Genomic DNA, 21,515 nt, shown 5'->3' on the forward strand with positions numbered 1-21,515 from the left:
GGAGACCTTCAGTGACCGCGTCATGGCCCAGGTTAGGAAGTCACGTGAAACAGTGGTAGCCCTGGACTTTAAATGCATTAAGGACTAAAACTTTGATATTAGTTTAAGGTTTAGAGAGGCTATTTGGAAAAATGTTGAGTCTTGTAAGCCTTTCATTCGATCTTCTTACCACCATAGCCTCTATAACTATTCTCAAACTCTTTTTTTTCAAATTTCTCAGAGTCTGGGATCCGAACCGATTGTCTACTTCCAGAGAAAGCTAGAACAGCGTTAAGGTTTCTTCGTGAACAAAAAAACGCACTTTCTGAAGGTGATAAATTGCCAAAACATACACAAAATAGGAAATCGCGACCATAATTAGTCCCGAATGGTTATCAAATTTGACAACCATGTGACGTCATAATATGGCGACCAGTTCAGAACTCGAAGATTTTCTTACTCAATGCGAAATGTTCGTTATTTATTCGTTTTTCTCGCCGTGAATAATCATAACTCTATTGGAAATTAATGAATAGATTACGTTCTTCGCTCTTCCTCAAGATGGTGGTCATGAATGTGTAATAGAGACGACATTTTGGGCAGAGAAGTAACAGGGCACTTGAAATGATGCGTGTGATCGAGGTGTGTTCTTCAATTTTGCCTTAACGTTTAGGGTAGTAAATTAACTTTTACGAAGTAAAAAAAATTTATAGAGCTTATCCTCAATCTATTTTCTTCCATTGTTTATGTTATTTATCGTGATGCAAACTGCACCAGAAAAGTGCATGAAGTGGTCTTTATTCACGTCCACCTAATCACCAACTGCCATTTTTAATTTTCAACGATGCTTTTCATCTTTCTGTTCATTATGACAACATTGTGATTCCTTATCACTGTTCTATACTTAGTTTATATGGAACCTTTTTTTAAGACAACGATACTTCAAACGAGAGCGCGCTGTCATAGACTGTTATCCTCCGTTGGAGGGTTGACTTTACTTAAATACTTTAATGCATCAAGAATTATATGGGGATACTCCTAAAACAGTGTACAATGTACTAGGAGTTGAAAGTAAATATAGTAAATAAATAAATAGAAGAGATAATTATTTGGATGCCAATCTTAATGTATCTACATTACAAAATTACCATTTACGAGAATTAAATACAGTTAATAAAAATGGAAACAAGAATGTATATCATTGTAAGATAATCATGGATCCAATGGTTGGCATTACATACTGGTAAAGGGAAAAATATCTGTAGTTACAGGTAACTGATTCTAGGCTACCATCAAACTTGGGTAAAACGAATATAAACTTATAAACATTGTAACTGGTCTGAATATTACGAAAGGGGAATGCATTGCGGACTCAAGAAGCCCTTTAAGAGGACATGCTTCAAATGAAAGGGGGATACCAACTGAGCCTTGTTGAATTTTATAACACGTGGATGATTGGTAGGAAAGTCTAACTTGCCAAGAGTGTCCCAAACAAGATGATATAACATGGGAGTAACATGACAAAAATTTTGCTTCTAGTCGCTCTATGCCAAGGAAACCGAGTTATTAAGCTCCCGTTGGATAGGCCTCATGGCTCAAGTGCAGACCTTACTTTACCTTACATGGTTGCCATAAGTCAAGAAATTACTTTTAAAAAGTCGTTGTAGTTTATTAGCTATAACTATTTTGAAAAGGTGTCGGTAAAGTCTGGCAATTTCTTTCCATGTCAGAAACCTAGTGTTTTTGAGAAATTTAAGGGAAAAGAAAACATTTTCTATCGATTAAAGTACTTTCGAAGGTTTTATAGACACGAAAGGTTAAAGCACTAAATTGAGTTTCAATGAATAAAAAAATTAATTTGGTTTTAGTGGTACCTCATCCACATAGTCGGCTCTTTATCTATCAAATTCCAAAACCGGCTGGCAAATAACATACATATACGACTCTGCTGTAACGTTGATCACTTGATAATAAAAGTGGGCGATTTTGGCTTGGCACTGACGACTGAAAGGTGATGATTAAGATAAAGATTCACAAGATGACACCCTTAGATATACTTGTAAGCCTCCGTTATTGCAAGGTTTGGGTTTGTCAGCTTATGTCTTAAGTAGAGATCACAAGCTCTTCGTAGGTAGATGAAAAATGTAGCCAATCGAAAAAGCAGTGATGAAAAGGTTGTACAATGTCAATCATAGCAATGAAGGATTAGAAATTTTGAAAAAATACTGTCTTTTCAAATATCTGTTGTTACTGGTGAAATAAGGAGTTAATTTATGACAAAATTTCCCTTTCCTGTAAAAAATGTTCATTTGTTGATATAGATGACTAGGATAGCACAGATGAAGAGGTAGATGTTCCTGTTTTGTTATCAATTTCTGATCGGTCCATACCTCTTGAAAATAATAAACAGGCGCCTTACCCGCGCACAAAGTTCCTGACACAAAAGTTAAGGACGAACGGATGCTTTCAGCCTAAATTACGTAACAACAGCGACTGACTTAGTTTAACTTTAAATGCGGGTTGGGCCGGGTGGTTTTGTCGAACTTCTTTAAAAGCACAAGTTTTTATTCTTAAAAATTTATCAAAACACTCTTTGCTCGACCGAAGAGGTAAGTTAACAGTCCTGGACAGCCATTAAGACGACATTTGATGGAGCTGTGGTTTTGGGTTCTCAGCTTGTTTCTTTGCATCCTCACGATAGTTGGAAATGGATTTGTCATCTTCCTCGTCTGCAGAAAACGTCAGCTTCGCACCGAAACCAACACATTAATTGTATCCTTAGCAGTGGCTGATTCTGCTGTGGGAATGATCGCTGCTCCTTCGTATTTTCTCTGTAACATGATAAATGAGTGCATCTCCGATAAAAAAGCAAGCTCATTCGTGATAAATGTATGGGTGTTCATACTTTATGCTTCTGGAACAAACTTGTTTAGCTTAGTTCTGGAACGCTATATCGCCGTCGTGAAACCGTTGAAATACATAACTTTTATGACGAGCCGCCGAGTCATTCAGATGGTTCTTACGTCTTGGGCAATTCCTTTTCTTTTCGCTATTATTTCATTTGCGATGAGATTGAATTCATTCCATCGTCTCAGCGCTTATTTTCATCTCTTATTCGAAGTAATCCTGTGTGTGATTTTTATCTTTTGCGTTGCATCCATGTTTCTTGTTGTTTACAAGAACTCTAAAAATCGCATTTTACCCAAGCAAATGCAGTTAAACAAACGGTTCGCTAAAGTTAAAGCTCAGAAGACCTCAGCAGTAAAATGGCTGGCTTTGGTAACGTTTGTATTTCTATCCTGTTACGGATTATTCACGCGTTGTAGTTTATTGGTTATAACTGGTCATCAGTGTGAAGATTTTCGTTACAAAGTTCCTCTACAAGTTATTAACTCTGGCATAAACCCCATAGCTTATGCCCTCTTCAAAAGGGACATAGAGCAAGAATGTAAAAGGCTCTTTTTCAAAAGGCGTCTCTGATTATTTCTCAAACCAGTTTTTAGGTAAGAAAAACTTCATTTGATGAATTAAGTCATTATCTCCCCTTAGATCTCGACGATTTCCGGCTGTGCATCCATCCCCAATGTACTGGTTTTATCTTCGTTGATTTTTTAACAGTGTAATATTGTAGCTTCGATATTAAATTTATTTCTAAGATTAAAGACCTTGTGATGAATATAACAAAGAATTCCATTGCTGGAGCGCGATATTTTTTTCTTTAAGCATTGAAGTTACTTTGTATTTTAGTGTGAGAAAGATCTGATTCTTAACACTAAGAGCTTGCTTTACGTGTGATAATAAAACTGTAAACACATATGATATTCTTTCTCTATTGATAAGCTTATCTTTGACGGTCAAACTTCTCCTTCGGGTAATTTTTGAAGGGTGCCGTAAGTGACAATGCTGTAACATTTCCAAGCTTTTCCATTCCATAGAAACTTTTTAGGGAGATGCTTGACTAACTGTGAAAATTATTGGAACTATGAAAAAGAAATTATGAAAGGCGAGTTCTTTCAGGAAATTTGACACCGTGAAAGTTTCTTGATAAGTGTTCGTGACAGATTTTTGGCTTTTTTAGTGTATTAGGCAAACAGTTTTTCTACGAAAGGTGGCGATTTTGGAAAGGTAAAGATAGCTAAAGAGATAGGGTTTCACATGATGACAACGCGAGATATAATAATTGCTCCAGTTCAAACAGGATATTGGATAAAACTTTACTTTGAGATTCACACCTGCTGTTTTAGCTTTAATGGCCGTTTTTATGCCAGAGACGTTAAATTTGTCTAAGACGTTAAAGTCGTCTCGAGAGGACTTTAACGTCAAGTATAATACCGTTTTTATTCTTGACGTTAAAGTCGTCTCGAGACGACTTTAACGTCTTAGGCAACTTTAACGTCTCTAGCATAAATGCATCTAATGAGATCTTAGCTGACAAAATCCTTCGCAGTTAGGCGGCTATTTTTTCATATATTCTCTGGTGATAGCCTAATTTAAATGAGATTGAATTATTCGATATTGCTGGTGTCAACTTCTTTTTTCCATGGAAAGCTCTCGACACTGAAGTAACGTTGGCATAAAACAGAATTCTAGCTTTTAACCTTGTTTTATTTTGATCAATAAGTTTATTTTCCATGATTCTACAATACAACTGTCATTCAATTCGTATGACACCTCTATTTGCTTCTACTTTACTTCCCTACTTCCATTATTACGAAATGAAAGAAGCAACCTCACTCTGTTATTTTTTAAGTTTTCTTGACATGTCTTCGTGACTGGTTTTAATTTCCGCTAGCGCTTTTAGCAAACAACATTTCAATGAAATGGCAGAATTACCTTTTAAGGGAAAGATGGTAATATAAAGGTTTACAAGATGAAAATCTGAAATATATTCGAAAACCTCCGTCATTGCAAGGTTTCGGTTTCTCAGCGGTTACTTAGAGTAGACGTCGAAAGGTTTAGTTGGTTGATTTAGAAAGTAATCATTGGAAAATCAGTAATTAAAATATGTCAAATTTACTAATTAAATCGTATTATAACATAGCTAGTAACTTTGTCTAATCAAATTCAATTGCGCGAGCGTGCTTCATATTCCTATTGTGCACGCTCATGACGTCAGCAAACAAATCTCTCGAGAAAAGAAATTTTCCTTCGGGTTGAAAATGTTATAAAACAATTGGTTCATACGTCATCTGTGCGTTCATCGAGATATGAAGTACTTGGGAAGTTTGGAGAGCATTCAAGAAGCTAGAGTTGCTCTCGGCTACGCCTCGAGCAACTCTTACGCATCTTTCGTGCTCTCCAAACTTCCCGCGTGCTTCATATCTCGATGAACGCACGCTGGCGTATGAACCAAGTGTTAAATGTCAATCACTTGAGAATAAAGGGGGGCAATTTGGGCCTTTTATTGAATGGTTAATAATAATAAAATTATCGTTATTTTAATTAATCGTTTCTAACAGGGAAATAGAAGGCTAATTTTCATCAATTCACATCTCATTTCCACTATTGTGCAATACCAATATTTTCAAAATAGGACTCTGCTGTCACGCGTCATCACACAATTTTCATTTGTTGGTATAGATGACGAGAATAGAACACGTTCGATGATGAAGTAAAACATTCCTGTTTTGTCGTCAATTTTTGACTGGTTTATACTCTTTGCGAACCATTGAACAAGCGCAAAGTGTCCCTAAAAAATGTTAAAGAGTGATGGATGCTTGCAGCCTTAGATGCGACTTAATTGAACAATGGTTATTGTCCTAATTAGCTTTAAGGCAGACGTACAGACAGAGTTGGATGGTTTTACATAGAACCTCTATATGAACACAAATTTTCATTATCAAAACTCTCTCCGCGCGACAAAAGGAAGCAATTGAAAAGTCCAATACAGCCATCAAAACGAAACTTAATGGAAACGTGGTTTTGGACTCTCGTTTGCTTCCTATCCATCCTCACGATGGCTGGAAATGGATTTCTCATCGTCCTCGTCCGCAGTAAAGGTCAGCTTCGTACCAAGACTAATACATTGATTGTGTCTTTAGCAGTGGTCGATTTTTGTGTTGGGATGATAGTTGTCCCTTCACGTTTTCTCTGCGGCATGGCAAATAAGCGCATTTCCAATGACACAGCAAGCTTAATTGGGATTTATGTCGGAGTACTTTTAGTATACGCATCTGGGTCAAATTTATTCAGTTTAGCACTTGAACGCTATATCACCGTGGCAAAACCTTCGAAATACCTGACATTTATGACAAGCCGCCGAGTCATTCACATGGTTCTTACATCTGGGGAATTCCTTTTCTTTTCATCCCGACTATAACTTCGATCCAATTCAATTTAATCTTTCGTGTTAGAGGCTCTCTGTGTTTGTTTTTCGATGTAATTTTATAGGTAGTTTTAATGTTTTGCCTCGCATCCATGTTTCTTACTGTTTTCAAGAACTCTGGAAAACGCCGTTTAGCAAAACAATTCCAGTTTAATCAACGCATTGTCAAGTGAGATCGGGCACAACTCCGACTGTGTTTTTAGACTTTTCGATTCATCCAAATATTTGACAACTTTGAAGTCAAATATCTCCCGTTGCCAGAAAGCCACAACACTTATCTTAATTACTATTTATAACCCATTATTTCATCTATGAAAATCTTTGGGCACTACCGTATTTTTGTCTTGGATGCCTTTTAAAATCTGCGACTGTAACAAGTTTCACTCAACTAAACCTGTCACGAATTCTTGCTTTAGGGGGTCACTTGACTAAAATAAACCCACAGCTTCATTGTCTTTGTCTTTGTTAGGATGCTTTTGGAAGGCAGCCAATGACTGAAACGTCTTGATACATCCTTCTTTTTAGCAAGAATATCTCGCTTTCTTGTTCTGTCAGTGACGGATTGGGTATAGTTCTCGCGTTCGGAAATCTGTGCACGTTGCTGATAACCAACCGCTTCTATGATTAGTTTGCTGAAGGTTTCTAATGTGATGAGCCCAGTGAGACCCTGAGGTGCCCCAAACTGTGCCAGTTGGTCTGCGCTATAAACTTGTCGCAGTTCTTTAGTCAGAGGGAGGATCGCCCACCTCTATTTATGTAACGCCTCTACAGTACCTGCGTATCCCTAGCAATCATATGATATAAAGTTCATCTCAGTCACAAATCACTAGTTAGGAAAACTGATGTTCAGATAAGCGCTCTTCTTGCCCTTCTTCCTTATTCATTGCCGACTCTAAGATAGCAGTTACAGTACGCGTTCCATTAGGTTTACAGTCACCTTGCCACCAGGAAGACTCGCCACCAGCGGGCAGAAGGCTACAAGCGAATTTCTCAGGCGTAATTGCCTTTGATTTCTTAACTGATGGTATCGCAAACACAGTTTTTGGGAGTCACGAAACAAAAAAGCTTATCAGGACCTAGTTTCATGTTCTAATGGAAATAAATAGGAAATAAAAACACATTCTCTTGAGAAATAAAGTTATAAATAACGGGGGTTCTCTGAAACAGATAGTGATAGAAAAGGATTTCAGTTCTGGTCAATATTGCCTTTTCATAGTCTACTTCCAAATCTGTGGGAACGCGCTGAGGGAATAAAAAAGCATAAATGTGTGATAATGCAAGGAAGAGAATAAAAATACAGATAAATAAAAAGGAGAAAACATAGGAACCCGTGTTGCATCGTGCAGATATCTTTTGAGCCAGACCTACACACCTAAGCAACACACCACCCAGAGAAACTCGAAAGAACGCTGCAAATTAACTGGTTCGCACGTGCACGCAGGAAAGAGCCAAGACAATCAGCGAAAATAATAGCAAATTCAGATGATATTTGCAGTCGAAAAATAGGAAAATAAGATAACAGAAGGATTAAGAACTTTCTAGAAGTGTCTTCTTGAAAAAAAAGGTAAACAATTTTTACTTCTCGTGAAAGGTCACGTAGTCACGCTACAAATACTATTTCTGTACGTATTTCTGGAATTTCTTGATAGTGGAAAGTGGAAAAAACATTTTCCAGACTTATTTTCTGGAAACATGGCGCAGTTAATGAATTTATGGGGCTATTGATATTTCCTATCAAATAAGGGGGGCAGAGTTTCCTGTCATCCGAGGTATGGAAAAGCCGAAGTAGTTACACTCGGGAACTTGTACGTCAACAAGCACGCGACATTAAAATCTCCTTTCCTGTTACAGTTTCCTAATTGTAAACTGTGCGATAATGATAATTGACGATCAAATTATAGGCTAATGAATGTTTTGTTCTGTACAAGAGCCCTATTTCCTGATTTTAGCAAATCTTCGAAGTAATAAACGACTGAATAAAGAAACGCTACGATTTTCCCATTGATTTTTCGCCTACATGCATCTCTCTAAACGTGAAATTTTCCATTCCTACAAAAAATCTCGAAAGTTTTTCACATTTTTCACCTTTCTTGATCAATCATCTTGTAAAAAGAGCTAAAAAATGTAGGCTTATTTAGTCAAGGGACCGCCTAAAGCAAGAATTGCGTGACAGGTTTAGTTGAGAGAAACTTGTCACAGTCGCAGATTTTAAAAGGCATCCAAGACAAAAATACGGTAGTGCCCAACGATATTTTGATGATTTCAGAGATGAAATAATGGGTTATAAATGGTAATTGAGATAAGTGTTGTGGCTTTCTGGCAACGGGAGATATTTGACCTCAAAGTTGTCAAATATATGGATGAATCAAAAAGTCTAAAAACACAGTCGAATATTTGCCTCTGTTGATTGACAAGCCGTTAGTCAAATTGACTGATACTTGCGGCGGACATTAACTAAGGATGTAAAAATATGTGTGCAAACTCTCAGAGTAATTGATTAAATATCATCGCAGTGAGAGCTTCATACATTTTACCTATTTTGAAGCGATTTCCTTGGTGAAAAGCAAGAAAAACCGGGGGGCTGGTCTATCTCTCCCCGGAAAAAACCAAAACAGAAAACCAGTTTGTCTTTTTGAGTTTTGGGGTAGACCCTTTAAACTGGCAAAGTTTCATTGAAATCGGTGAGATGGCATGTAGCACGACTGCCCGGTGCTCTCGTGGACACGCTCTTAATATACGTGGCTGGGGTATTTGTCTTTTTCTGAGTTACGTAGTTTTTTGTAAGTTGACCTCCAAAGTTATCTTAAATTAAAGTCTTGAAAAGTGTCACGACAGGCTTTCGCTCGAGTGAAATTTAATTTCCGTAAAACTCTGAAAAATAAAGAGATCCGATCAAATGGATTGTGGTTTTAGTATCGGAACATGAATGTCTTACAGCACACAAGAAATGAGGGAAATCCGTGTCTCAAGCAAAATCGACCGGACCGCTCTCACAGAGACACCCTCTTAATAGTTAGCAGTTGCAGTACAATCATGATGACAACTTCTGAACTGATCTACCTTAACACTTTATATGTTTTGTGCTTTGACTTGCGCAGGGATCGAGATACTCAGCCGCGAGAAATGCCATTATCAAAGCCACTGAAAACGTAACTTTCGATTTTTCTTTCCGTATTTTGGTTTCCTTCCCATTCTAGAAAATTTTGAACGTCACTGCCTGCGAGCAAATTTTCAGTGTTTTAGCAGCCATAATCTGACAAAATTTCGACAAAAGATCTTGGAGTGAGGATAGTGAAGACTTCGTCATCCATTCATCAACTCGACAAAGTGGTGCGAAAGGCAAGTGACGTGTCAGCAGCTGATCATGATGGGCTTTATCAAACACATGTGAAAAAGTAATCGGATTTTTTTGACGTGTTGCTACGGCTTTACTCATAGTTGGAAATATTTGTACAACATCGCAGTTTGTACGATAAATTTTTTTTATCTCACGTCTTTTACCCATTGTACAATTGCACTCTAGTGATATTTCCACACAACATTCTGGTACAGTGATTTTCTCAGTGTCTTTGCACAAGATAACAATTTTCTCGTTGATATTGTTACCCATTGTTATCGAATTCCCCCTTCGTCCCCTCCCCCCCCTTATTATGTTATTGTTATTTATCTTGATACCATAGGGTAACTGGTTGGGTCTGGTCATACAAGGTACAAATATTGGCCACCGATGTTGTAGAGGGGATCCTGCAATCATTAAAACATTAAAACATAGGCATCAGTACGCATGCAAGAGCTATTTTTTAGCTAGGCGGGTTGAGGTGAGACTCTTTGCGTAACTCATGTTTCCATTTTTGTAAAAGAAAAAGAGAAAAACTTTTATGAGAACTAAAATATGACATTACTTTACCCTGATAAGAAAGAAAAACAATCCTCCATGAAAAAAGAAATAGACTCAGACACCGATATTCTATTGTCTGAATACTTGTCAGCAAAAATAAACCAATATTGGGTACATGCTTTCAGTAGTCTCCTTCGTAGCTGTTATTTGGTCTCGTCGCACAACACCGTCTCTACCCCACTTAAGAGCGAGCACATTGCCTCGAAAATATTATTTCACGGAAAGGTCCTAACCAACGATAAATTGCAATCTCCGTTCTTCGAGCAAAGAGAAAAGAATCATATTTCAGGGAGGGTTCCTTATTTAGTTGTTCCTTAAATCGACTTTTCCCCATGTGTCTGAAATGCGTAATAAAATTTAGGTTTTCTGTTTATTTACATTTTTGTCGCTTTGTGGATTCATCTTTTTCCCGCTGGTATGGTTAAGAATGCCGCAGCACCCGACGGAATCCTTTTATATGATCAGCAACGACCCATTACCTGTTCTGGAGACGATTGCTTTGATGTTACAATGTGCCTGCAGGTTATAATTTTACTTTTTATTTTTATTTCCTTGAGTCACGTTTTATTTCATTTTCGATCTGCAAGTTTTAATAAAGTTTGGATTCTTTTATGTTTAATCAACGCTAACAACTTCAAAATGAAGTGACAAAGCTTAAAAAAATTTGTATGCAACATAGACAAGTGAACAAACACGATTAGTGTCGAAAGCGACAAATTTACTCCTTGTGAACAAAATATTTGAACGAGTCCCTTAACAATATTTTTTATACCTGACACTTTATTGATTAGTTTTGTTTTTCTGATTGTTGTAAGCTGAATGGGGGTTCTTATTGTTTGCAAGCGTATCTTAAACGTGCTCAATAGCTTTTGACAGCGGAATACGAAGTATCAAATTTCACATTCAATGGTTAAACTAGCAGAATTGCCGTAGGCACCTCTTGCACCGGACACTATAGCTTTCCAAAAGTAGTGGTTTGAAGGTATTGTTTTTCCTTTTACAAATTTTTATTGCTATGGAGGTGTTTATTTAATTTTCTTTTAATAGTCAAGATTTGCTTTATTTCGAGTGTAAGGATTCAGTTATGTAATGTTGACAACACTCAAGATGCCGATCAACTGAGACAGAATATCCAGTTTGTGTTTAAGCGCACATCTCCAAGCACACAAATCATACAGAAAAGTTCTCTTAGCAATACACCACACTTTCTATCGGTTTCCGGGTTAATAAGCTACACAGGACGTTGGGAGAACACGAGGAAAGTTTGTAAACCACGAGACAAAGCCCTGTGGTTTGCAAACTTTTCGAGTGTTCTCCCAACATCTCCGGTGGTTCGTGACGCCGGTAAACCGATAAAATTGCGGTTTATTGCTTTTATGACATCAATGTGAGTGAAGTTCAGAAGTCAGAGCGAATGATAAATTTTTTCTTTCTTTTTTTTTGCGATGAAGTCGTTGATCCGCATGAAAACCGTCAGAAAGCGCCGGTAACTGAATTAACTATCAGCCGGAAAAGCAAAGACTGAAATTAATGTATCACTGAATGACCAAAATGGTTGAGAACCCGATCAGAAATTGTCAAGCAAACTGATTTGAAATAGTGATATGATGTATGCAATGGCCTTTCGCAGAAATTCAAGCGCAAGCGCCTTTGGTAAGCTTTAGTACCTTAGTGTTAGTATTTTAGATCTGTGGTAAACAAAGCAATAGCACAAATAATAATTTGCTTGGCCTTTGTTTCTCGTCTCTGCCCTAACATTTAAAAGTAGAGCAGTATTCCCTATGGAAAAAGGGACCAAACCCCCCCGAAACCTCGACTAATAAAAACCAACGACTATACTTTTCGGCGCTAAGATTACGGGTCTAGAACTTTTTGGCTATTGCAAATAAATTTCTCGAGAACACTAGGCATTCTGTGCAGGAGGTTAATAAAAGATGAGGCGCCCTCGTCATCCGTAGCTTGTCTCTTACATATTGGTGAACTGGTCGACCATCAGTTTGCATATATAGATATTGAAAAAGTTCACGATCTCGAATGGTGAGCCTCTTAAATTCTAGCTCTCTTTGGAGAGTTAGTTGTCTGGATTCCTTTGTTTTAGAATCTACACTTTGCCTGCAAATAAACTACTCTAACTCCCCCTTGGTAATACATATATATCTCATAGTAAGCCGACTTAATAACTGGAAACTCGGCCAGGTGTCGGCCGCTTTAATTTCTCTGGTAATAAGTCTTATTAGTATAATTGAAATCTAGGGCACTTGTTTCACCTTTATTTCTTTTCCTCTGTTTAAATAACCATCGTTCATATCTACGCCTCCCAATGTAATGTGCCAAGCGCACATGTAATTTGTGGTTTACACTGCGTATCCTAGCGGGTATCGGTCAGATTTGCACCAATGCTTAGCATACTTCCCGGCTGAAAGAATTTCATCGGTTCCTACATGATGTCAATCTGTTGAAAAGGACTGACGTTTTCTATTGACGCTCGAATGTAGTGTTGAGTGGCTTTGACGTGTACCGGTCAAAGCTGATTAACGTAAGAGATTCATTAACCATCACTTTTCCAATCCTACACGCACACAGAGAAACCGAAGCCAACTTTTACCACCCTGTGGAAGCTACTGGTCAGGTTAATATTTCGCTGTGTATTTGTGAACCAGGCGGAGAGGAGAGATACGTGCACACAGTAAGATCGGGCACACAGTCAAGCCGTAGTCATCTAATAGTTAGCAGTTGCAATACGATCATGATGGCAGCAGCTGAACTGATCTACCTTAACACTTTGTATATGTTTTGTGCTTTGACCTGCGCAGGGATCGAGACACTGGTAAAAACACGTTCAAAGCAGTTTAAAAGAATCAGCAAAAAATCTGCCTCTGTGGAATTCACGTTCACAGTATGGACCTGTCTTTACATTGCAACGTTGCTTTGTGTACTTTGGCAAATGGCTTTTCAAACACAATCGCCAGACATAAAGTACCTTTGTTCGTGGTTTTCTATTGTTCAATTTGCTTTCTTCTCCACATTTTTGCTGAGCTACGTTGCGTGTTTCAACAGCGTTTCCAAAGTAATTTGTGTAATTTTTTTTTCCCACCATAAATGCTACCGCATGGATAGTTGTTATGGTTTGTCTCTCAGATGGACAAGGGGTTGCAGAATTTCGAGATTTGCGGTATTTCACTGTTCATATTCTTCCTGCGGTTGCTGCATCATTTCATGAGATCTATATTTTCAGCTTCTGTGGATTTTCATCCACTGCAACCAAAGGTCAGCTCAAAACAGTTTGGACAATCTACAGTCCCGCCTAATTGCTGACGTCATACGCCTTAAGTTATGATCAAACTGAAGTTTATAGCTACAACTTAAGTCCTCCAAATCCCCTGTTTGTGATATTCATCGGAATATTTTCTAATGCAAGATACGTATACTTTCCTTTTCAATTAATTTGAAGAAAAATTTGAGCTGTTCTGTTTTATTTAGGCGAACCCAAGAGCAATCAAATGGTATCTTGTAAAACATTAGCATGCAGTTTTCCCCAGGATTATTGATAATGAGGACGAAAAATATATTTTTAAAAAACTGGGTCAAGTATATTCAAAAATAAAGAAATGACTATAGAATGATTCCTATTTGAATATAAGAAGCTTGTACCTGATAGTAGGGCAAAAATTAACAGCCACATTGAATAGATACGTATACTTTCCATTTCAATTAAGTTGAAGAAAAATTTGAGCTGTTCTGTTTTATTTAGGTGGACCCAAGAGCAATCAAATGGTATCTTGTAAAACATTAGCATGCAGTTTTTCTAGGATTATTGATAATAAAGATGAAAATGTATTTTAAAAAAACTGGGTCTAGTATACTCAAATATAAAGAAATGAGTATAGAATGTTTCCTATTTGAATATAAGAAGCTTGTACCTGATAGTGGGGCAAAAATTAACAGCCACATTGAATACATGTGAGAAAATTAAATAGAGAATAATACAGGGGCGCGCGTAGATATGTCGAGAATTCAACTCGATATCGCGCTGAATTTTTGACATCGAATTGAACACTCGAAGAGAAATTCCATTTCTACAAGAAGCCATTTATAATTTTGTTTATTTTATAAACAGAATTTCCCTTTACTGACAAGAAAAGTAGACTTAATCAATGAATAAAAAAAACCCGCGTAAAACGCGTGGGTGATAAGGCTCAAGATTAAAAAAAATGCGTCGAATCACTACAAAAACAAACAATGGGGGTTGCTTCAATTTACATAATTCGCAGTCCTTGACTTTTCCTTACCAATGGAAGAAATAGTCTCAAATACTCCGCCAAAATCGGCCTGTGGCAAATCTTCCAGATATGGATCGATTTTCGTTCTCAGCCGTGAGAAATGTATAACAAGGGCTAACAACTTCGAAATGAAGTGACAAAGCTTTAAGAATTTGCATGCAACAGAAAAAAGTGAACTAAAACAATTAGTGTCGGAAGCGACAAAGTTACACCTTGTGAACCAAATATTTGAACGAATCCGTCTAAAATATTTTTGGCACTTGACGCTATATTGACCAGTTTTGTTTTTCTGATTGTTGTCAGCTGCATAGGGTTTCTTATTATTTGCGAGCGTATCTAAAACGATGCTTAATTGCATTTGACAGCAGAACACAAAGCACGAAATTTCACATTCATTTGTTAGACTAGCAGATCTGTCGTAGATACCTCTTGTACTAGACACTATCACTTTCCAACAGTGGCAGTAGATCAGAGGTAACGTTTTCCTTTTACAAATTTTCATTGATATGGAGGTGCTTATGATTAGAAACTAATATATAGGTTATCGACTAATAATATGAATAATGATAATTTATAGACTTATATCGCGCAATTATAAATGTAAGAATTTTCAATTGCGCATTATGATTAGATGTTAAAATTCAACCCTACATAGATACTAAAAACAAAAAAATATAAAAATAAAAATAAAAATGTTCACTAAGATGTAAAAATGTAAAATTAGATACAAAGAATTAAAAAGCTTTTGCAAATAAAAAAGTCTTAATGGCGTTCTTAAACTTGTTCAAAGATTGGGAGTTTACGATAAAGCCCGGAAGATCGTTCCACAATTTAGGGGCGGCTGCATGGAAAGATGGTTCGCCGAGCGTGGTGAGTGTTTTACCCCTGCAAGGAGCAAGGAGTAAGCCGTCATTGGAACGTAAACTAATTCAAAGGCCCACGATTTTGAGCCTCTTAAATTGATCTTTCTGTTACTCTGCTCTTTATCTTCCCTCGACATTTCTTTCTTTCTTGGTTCACTTAGGTCTAATTTCACCTTAAGGTGCCGTTGTTATGGAAAACACAACACAGAAAGAACCGAGAGGCGACACTGCAGATCATCAAGGTAATGCAGTTCTAGCAATATTTTCTTTCTTGCTGTAGCTGTGATGGCCCGACCTACCTCTGCATTTCCTACTGCATAAGTACTGTAGGCAGATGAAAGAGCATCCAGGTATCCGAATGTTAGCAATGGCCAGATACTGTTTATAGCTATATGTACTAACATGAAAAGGCGTGGTCCTTTCGGTCCGTGATGCTTCATATCAAAGCATTGCATTCTAAATGATTTAGATAATCACAAGATATCTGCAGCTCTATGCAACTTTCAGATTGGGATGTAACTTTCTTATACGACGTATTGTCTCCAATAAGCGATAAGTGTCTTCTTCAGTTTCCCCAGAATCCTTATGCGAAAAAGCCTCTTCAAGAGCTATAGGGTGGTTTTAAATAGCATTTGGTCCGGTTTCCACGAGTACACCATCGATTTACTGGTGCTAATCCCCCCCATCCTCCCCCACCTCCTTCCGCCACCTTAGTCACTTCTCGCCTCTGAATAAATCATTCTATAACTTCGTCCTGTTTAGTTGAATTCAAGCAAAAGAAGTGTCTTTCTACACGGGCAGTTAGGACTGCAGCACTTTTGGTTGGCATTTTCCTGGCAGCTGTTGCTGTTTTGTCAGCTTATGCTGCAGGTGCGTTTGATTCCAATCCAGATTTACCGGAAATTATGGAAGGAGAGGCTACATTTACAGCTGATGACGGCAAGGGGGAAGTTTTCCACGTAATGATCGATTATAAGAGAAAGCTAATACAACTAACCTCATTAAATGATCACGCAGCGTCGCCACAGTTATTTGGAAGGCGTCTAATGTCCTTCGAAGAAAACAAAACAGTAAACGGGACGCGAATTAATGCAACAAAAATCGTCATACAGGACTACAACGCGGTGAGTTCCAATGTCATACCATAATTATCGCAAGGTTTTGGTCGGAGGAAAAAACAAATGCAAAAACAAAACAAAAACAAAAAAGAATTTCAATAAGCACAAAAGTAAAAAATTTTTTCTCCTTATACCAAGAATATGAAAGTCAAAGGTACCAATGAAAAGGTAATTTGGCATTCTAACTTAGTTTTTATAAAGCTAAAGACCATTTCGTCTCAAACTCATTGATAACTCATCAAGTCTTGGAAAAAAGGTAACACAGTCCTATTTTTTTGCGATTGAGGTTTAAGTTCGATTTGTTTTTTTGGAAGCGGGGGGGGAGGGGGGGCTGGGTGGTTAAAGAGGGACAAATACAAATTACAAAGACAAATTTAGGGTTTTTTCAAGACCATGCATTGTTCAAATGTAAAAGTGTTTTGTTCGTTTTCGAAGCATTTTTTTTTTTTTTTTTACTGTAATAATCCATATCATTGCACTTTTCCAGCTTGTAATTAATTCTGGCGACTAAAACTGCTAAAAACTACATCTTTACATTAATTGGAACGGATTGAAATCCACGCAATTGCCAAAGCAAATGAACGAGCTTGCGTCAGCCCTAGGATTGTAGTAAACGAACTAAGTTTATTTACTACACCACTTGTTGATCGTTCAGTCTTACATGTTTAATATTTTACCTTGCAGATGCGAAAGTACTTTGTTGTCCCAGAGAATGGAAATTCAACAACAAAGTGCATTTATACTAATCTTGAAGGAGAAATGATTCCCAGGCATTTACTGAAGCACGCTACCCTTATATCGGTAAGTTAGATAACTTTAAAACACAGCTAACGTTTAATATTTTAATATATTGCTTGTAACTCTAAATTCGGGTCGAAGACAGGATCCAGAATATCGATTACTAGGACAATAAACAAGTCAGTGGCATCCAAAATACGACTTTCTTTCTTTCCTTTTTTAGCTGCATTAAAAGGTAATGGATTTAAAATGTCTAATTCGGGTTTTTCGGCCATAAATCTTCACTTATTTTACTCGTCTAATCACTAATATCAAACACTAGGCCACTAATCTCTTTTTTAAAGGAAAGCGTCGAGGGAAATATTACCCATACCCTATTTCAAGTTGATAATGACACTGATGTGGACGTTTATCGAGCGAAAGGGTACAATGGAAAGATTTACGAGGTAAGATCTTGAACCCTTTTAGAGCAAACAAATATTATCGATAGACTGCTCCTCTCTGGGATTACATATATCTCTATATACATTTCCTTTTTTTTTTTTTCGTTCATTGATTTTTACATCCAATTGACTGTTTCTTCAGTACTTAGTTTCGTCAGGTTTTAATACATAATATCTCTCCTAGATTTACTTACATCTCCCAAACGGTAGCATTCATATGCGTTCCAAGGAAAAGGAAATGAACTTCACAGACTATAAACATCTGAACTGCTACAGGTATATTGAAGAGAACGACACAATTGAGGAGGCCTTCTACCAGTCAAATGACTCGAAGTTTTGTAAGTTTTCACAACCGGTTTTTACCCTTTTTTTCCACTAAGTCCTAAACATTCATTAAGGGTCATGCTTATGAAAATTCAACCAACATCAAAAGGATATATTATTGATTAAAAAAAATAAACCAGATATAATACTAAATATCTACGTATTTTTGGTTGTTTTTGTAGTCGTTATTTTAAAGCGCCATCACACAGTCGTGTCCATTTCAAACGTTCATTAAATTACAAGCAAACTAATCGGCGCTTTGACTGTCATTTTGATTACGTATGTGAGGTATACAAGAACATTTAAGATATATTAGATAAGAGTAACAATATGGGAAAAAAGGGGAACAAAGAGACTGTGCTAAATTTGATACTGGTAGCCGACGAACCCTTTTATGCACAGAAGTAAATTCGTGTCTTTTCTACTTAGATCAAGAGTCAACCGAATTTGCAGATCCTGAGATGGAGAGAAATATTCAGGAAACTTCTCCCAACTTGACTCAGCTGTTGAACCAGACGACATCATTTAGCAATGAAAGTCTGGCTAATCAACTGCCGATGACCTCAAGACGCCGCCGCCGGGGGATTGGATGGCGTGGAGGGAGATTGGACTGGTGGTACGGAAACTGGTGTGGGCCTTACCAGGGTGGTTACACTTATAATCCAAAGCCATCTTGCAGGGGCGTTTGCCGTACTACAAGCTATGTGAGTAGCGCCTGTCGTAGGTGCCTCCCGACAAAAGACGGATTAGATGAAGCGTGTATGGAGCATGACAGGTGACAAAATGTCTCAGTATAGTTTAATTTGTTGCTCCCTTGAAAGCACAGCTTCCTGTACGCTTGACGACAAAATAATACGCGCATACCTCAATACTGAGCAACTTCCGAGTTCTCGCGATTCGGTGATCTGGTACCGAAATTACGGCGCAAGTACGAGGCTAAGTGCGACGTCGTTCTCATCGGTATAAAGAATAAATTGTCGTAGTAGTGAAAATGAGAAAAAAATTTCTCGAATTCAGTGAGGGAGTGAAAAATTATTCGTGGGAGAGAGGCATTCAACAGCTGTTGAAGGCCTAAATGTAGTAGCTGTCCTTATGTAATAAGGTCCGGGCAATCAGCGTCTTCTTATTTGCTAGATTTAAGATGAGAAGCATTGGCTGCAAACCGTCATACCAATGAACAACTGGCATCAATTGACAGCTGGCAAAACAATGAGTACGCTGACCGATTCCTCTCCATATATCATTGGCTCAGACTTGAGTACAAAAGATTTGGAAAAATGTACTAACGTGATACTTGTGTGATCAGTGATGGAGTTAACAAGTCCTAAACCAACTAACAGACTTGGACAAGGGAGTCCGCTGACTTGTAGGTCGGACAATTTGCAGGCTCGGATATACATTAGTTGAACTTGAGATATTGCATTTCTAGCCCTCTGCAGGAGCCCAGTATCAGTAGCGTCACTCCACCTAAGTAATCAGTTCATGTACTATACAACTGTAAGTGGAAACTGTTGAGTTTTGTTTTTCTTTTATTTAGTTGTCTATTCATTTTCTCCCCCCACGGAGGGGAGAAGAGATGAAGACAAAAAATGAAATACAAACTTGAGATCGACTGTGGAATGTACGTTCTCTTTTGACCAAGCTTATTCGGTCAAGATAGCTGGATGTTAACCTCGTTCATTTTATGCGTTTTTATGGACTGACACTGAGTCGAGGTCCATAAAAACGCAGCAAATGAACTCGGTCTATAACCAGCCATCTTGACCTCACGCTTGGTGAATAATGCATATGAATATATTTCATGGAAACCCATACATCTGGCAAGGGAAGACATTACAAAAAATGCACTTCCGAGCTCGGATTTTTTCTAACTTATAGGTCAACGGACTTCCTTTTCCTTGTAATTTGATTCTTAAAATGTTAACTTCAGCACTGATCACACAAATATATCGTCAAAATATTTTGCACGAAGAGTCTGAGCCAATGAGATAAAGAGAGGTATTGGAAGCGTTCTCATTGTTTGGACGTTGGTCAATTCAATGCCAAAAGCACATCATTATACGGGTTTGTAGCCAATGCATCTCTACCTACATCTCTAACAAACAAAAGATGCCGATTGATACCAACGAGCCCGCAATATGCCATGAATATTGGTCAGAGGATTCTATGGTGCAACAGCTGTCACTTAAACATCTAAATGTGAATGTCCGCTATAACAACAATGCACCAGCCCCATTAAATGATTGCATTGAAGGCTTATTACATTTAGGAACAGCTATTACATTTAGGCCTTCAGCATTCAGCTTAGTGATGGCAACAAAGGAAAATAAGGTAGAACTATTCGATTTATGCAAGAAAGCTGCAGCAATGAAGCAGATCCGCCAATGCTAAAGACTGCAAAAGCTGTTGGGGGAGAAATTTTAAATAAGTGAAGGTAAATTCCTAGTACCTGAAATTTTGGATGTTTGAATGCCAAACTTCAGTAACTTTCTAGAGTTCTCGTTCGGCGTTCGCATGTAGCCTAGGCAAGCCCAGCCTCAGTTTCTCCTATGTCATCATTTATTATTAAGCGTGATTTTTTTCTTGCTGATTCGTAGCAAGGGCTTACTGTAATTCGCGAAATATTCTGAACGAAACCAACTGGAAGTCTGTTATCTGCAAACTAGAGTTCCATTAGTCTCCTAACAAACTAGGAACGAGAAATTCGAATTGCTTAAGCAACAATACTTTTCGCCGACAGAAAGTCAGGACGTGTTAGAACGATAACTGGTAAAAACGAAATTAGCTTCAATAGGCCTTGATAAACAACAGTTATGCGGGTAAGAGCTGAATCCCAATCCTAACATTTCGAAGCGAATGGAAGAAAAACAGTGAAATTTTCCCAGTTGTAAAATTGTGGTCGCTATAAAAATTTTAAGGTCCGTAAAGGTAGGGAATAATAACGTCAAAACCTTCTTTACTTTTTGGATTACATTTTACTTTAAATTATCACAAAGTTATAAATATTCAAAAAGTTACAGTTCTCCTAAAAGTCAAGTCAAGTTTTAGCATTTCCTTCTGTTAAAATGTAAATGGCAAAGCAATGTACGGTTTCTTTTCATTCTTCAGATGTATTGAACATAGAGGCGGTGGTCCTTGGTGGTGCCAGCCTATTGGAAATCCGTGCAAGTGTGACAGCCCGTTTGTATGGGAAGCCTTCCGCCAGATATGGAGTTGTTCATCCCTAACCTGCCGATGGCACGCTTTACAAGTCTTCTCGTCATTTATGAGCCTTTTATCGTGTTGGTTTCCTGTCAGGTTTTGCTTTCCTTGGATCCGGTTTGTGTGCAGATGCAAGTATTGTTTGTGTCCCAGGATTGTCATATACTGGAGGTGCATTTTTTTTAAGATGTGCGCTTTCTTTGGTACTGGAAAGATTTTTGCTTGATTTGATAGGCGTATCTGCATAACAGACAAAACATTGTTAAGCCACAGATTGTCTTTAAAATAACGACGTTATGACAAACTAATTGATATTAAAAGTGTTGGTGATTTTATATAGGGCACA

At 37.7% G+C, this 21,515-nt stretch overlaps 1 protein-coding gene across 1 annotated transcript in view; it reads left to right on the plus strand.

Annotated features, from left to right (window-relative positions):
* Positions 1-11,111: 11,111 nt before the first annotated feature.
* Positions 11,112-21,515, plus strand: part of LOC131793291 (uncharacterized) — a 10,991-nt gene continuing 587 nt past the window's right edge. The window contains exons 1-8 of the mRNA XM_059110696.2: positions 11,112-11,184; positions 15,507-15,587; positions 16,108-16,469; positions 17,148-17,264; positions 17,546-17,647; positions 17,829-17,982; positions 18,398-18,743; positions 21,077-21,515. The exon at positions 21,077-21,515 is cut by the window's right edge and continues 587 nt beyond it. Of these exons, the coding sequence (XP_058966679.2) occupies positions 15,536-15,587; positions 16,108-16,469; positions 17,148-17,264; positions 17,546-17,647; positions 17,829-17,982; positions 18,398-18,743; positions 21,077-21,395 (1,452 nt within the window). The 5' untranslated portion in view covers positions 11,112-11,184; positions 15,507-15,535 and the 3' untranslated portion in view covers positions 21,396-21,515. The remainder of the gene's footprint in view (positions 11,185-15,506; positions 15,588-16,107; positions 16,470-17,147; positions 17,265-17,545; positions 17,648-17,828; positions 17,983-18,397; positions 18,744-21,076) is intronic.

This window comes from Pocillopora verrucosa, chromosome 11 (assembly GCF_036669915.1).
Source record: "Pocillopora verrucosa isolate sample1 chromosome 11, ASM3666991v2, whole genome shotgun sequence".
Lineage (NCBI taxonomy): Eukaryota > Metazoa > Cnidaria > Anthozoa > Scleractinia > Pocilloporidae > Pocillopora > Pocillopora verrucosa.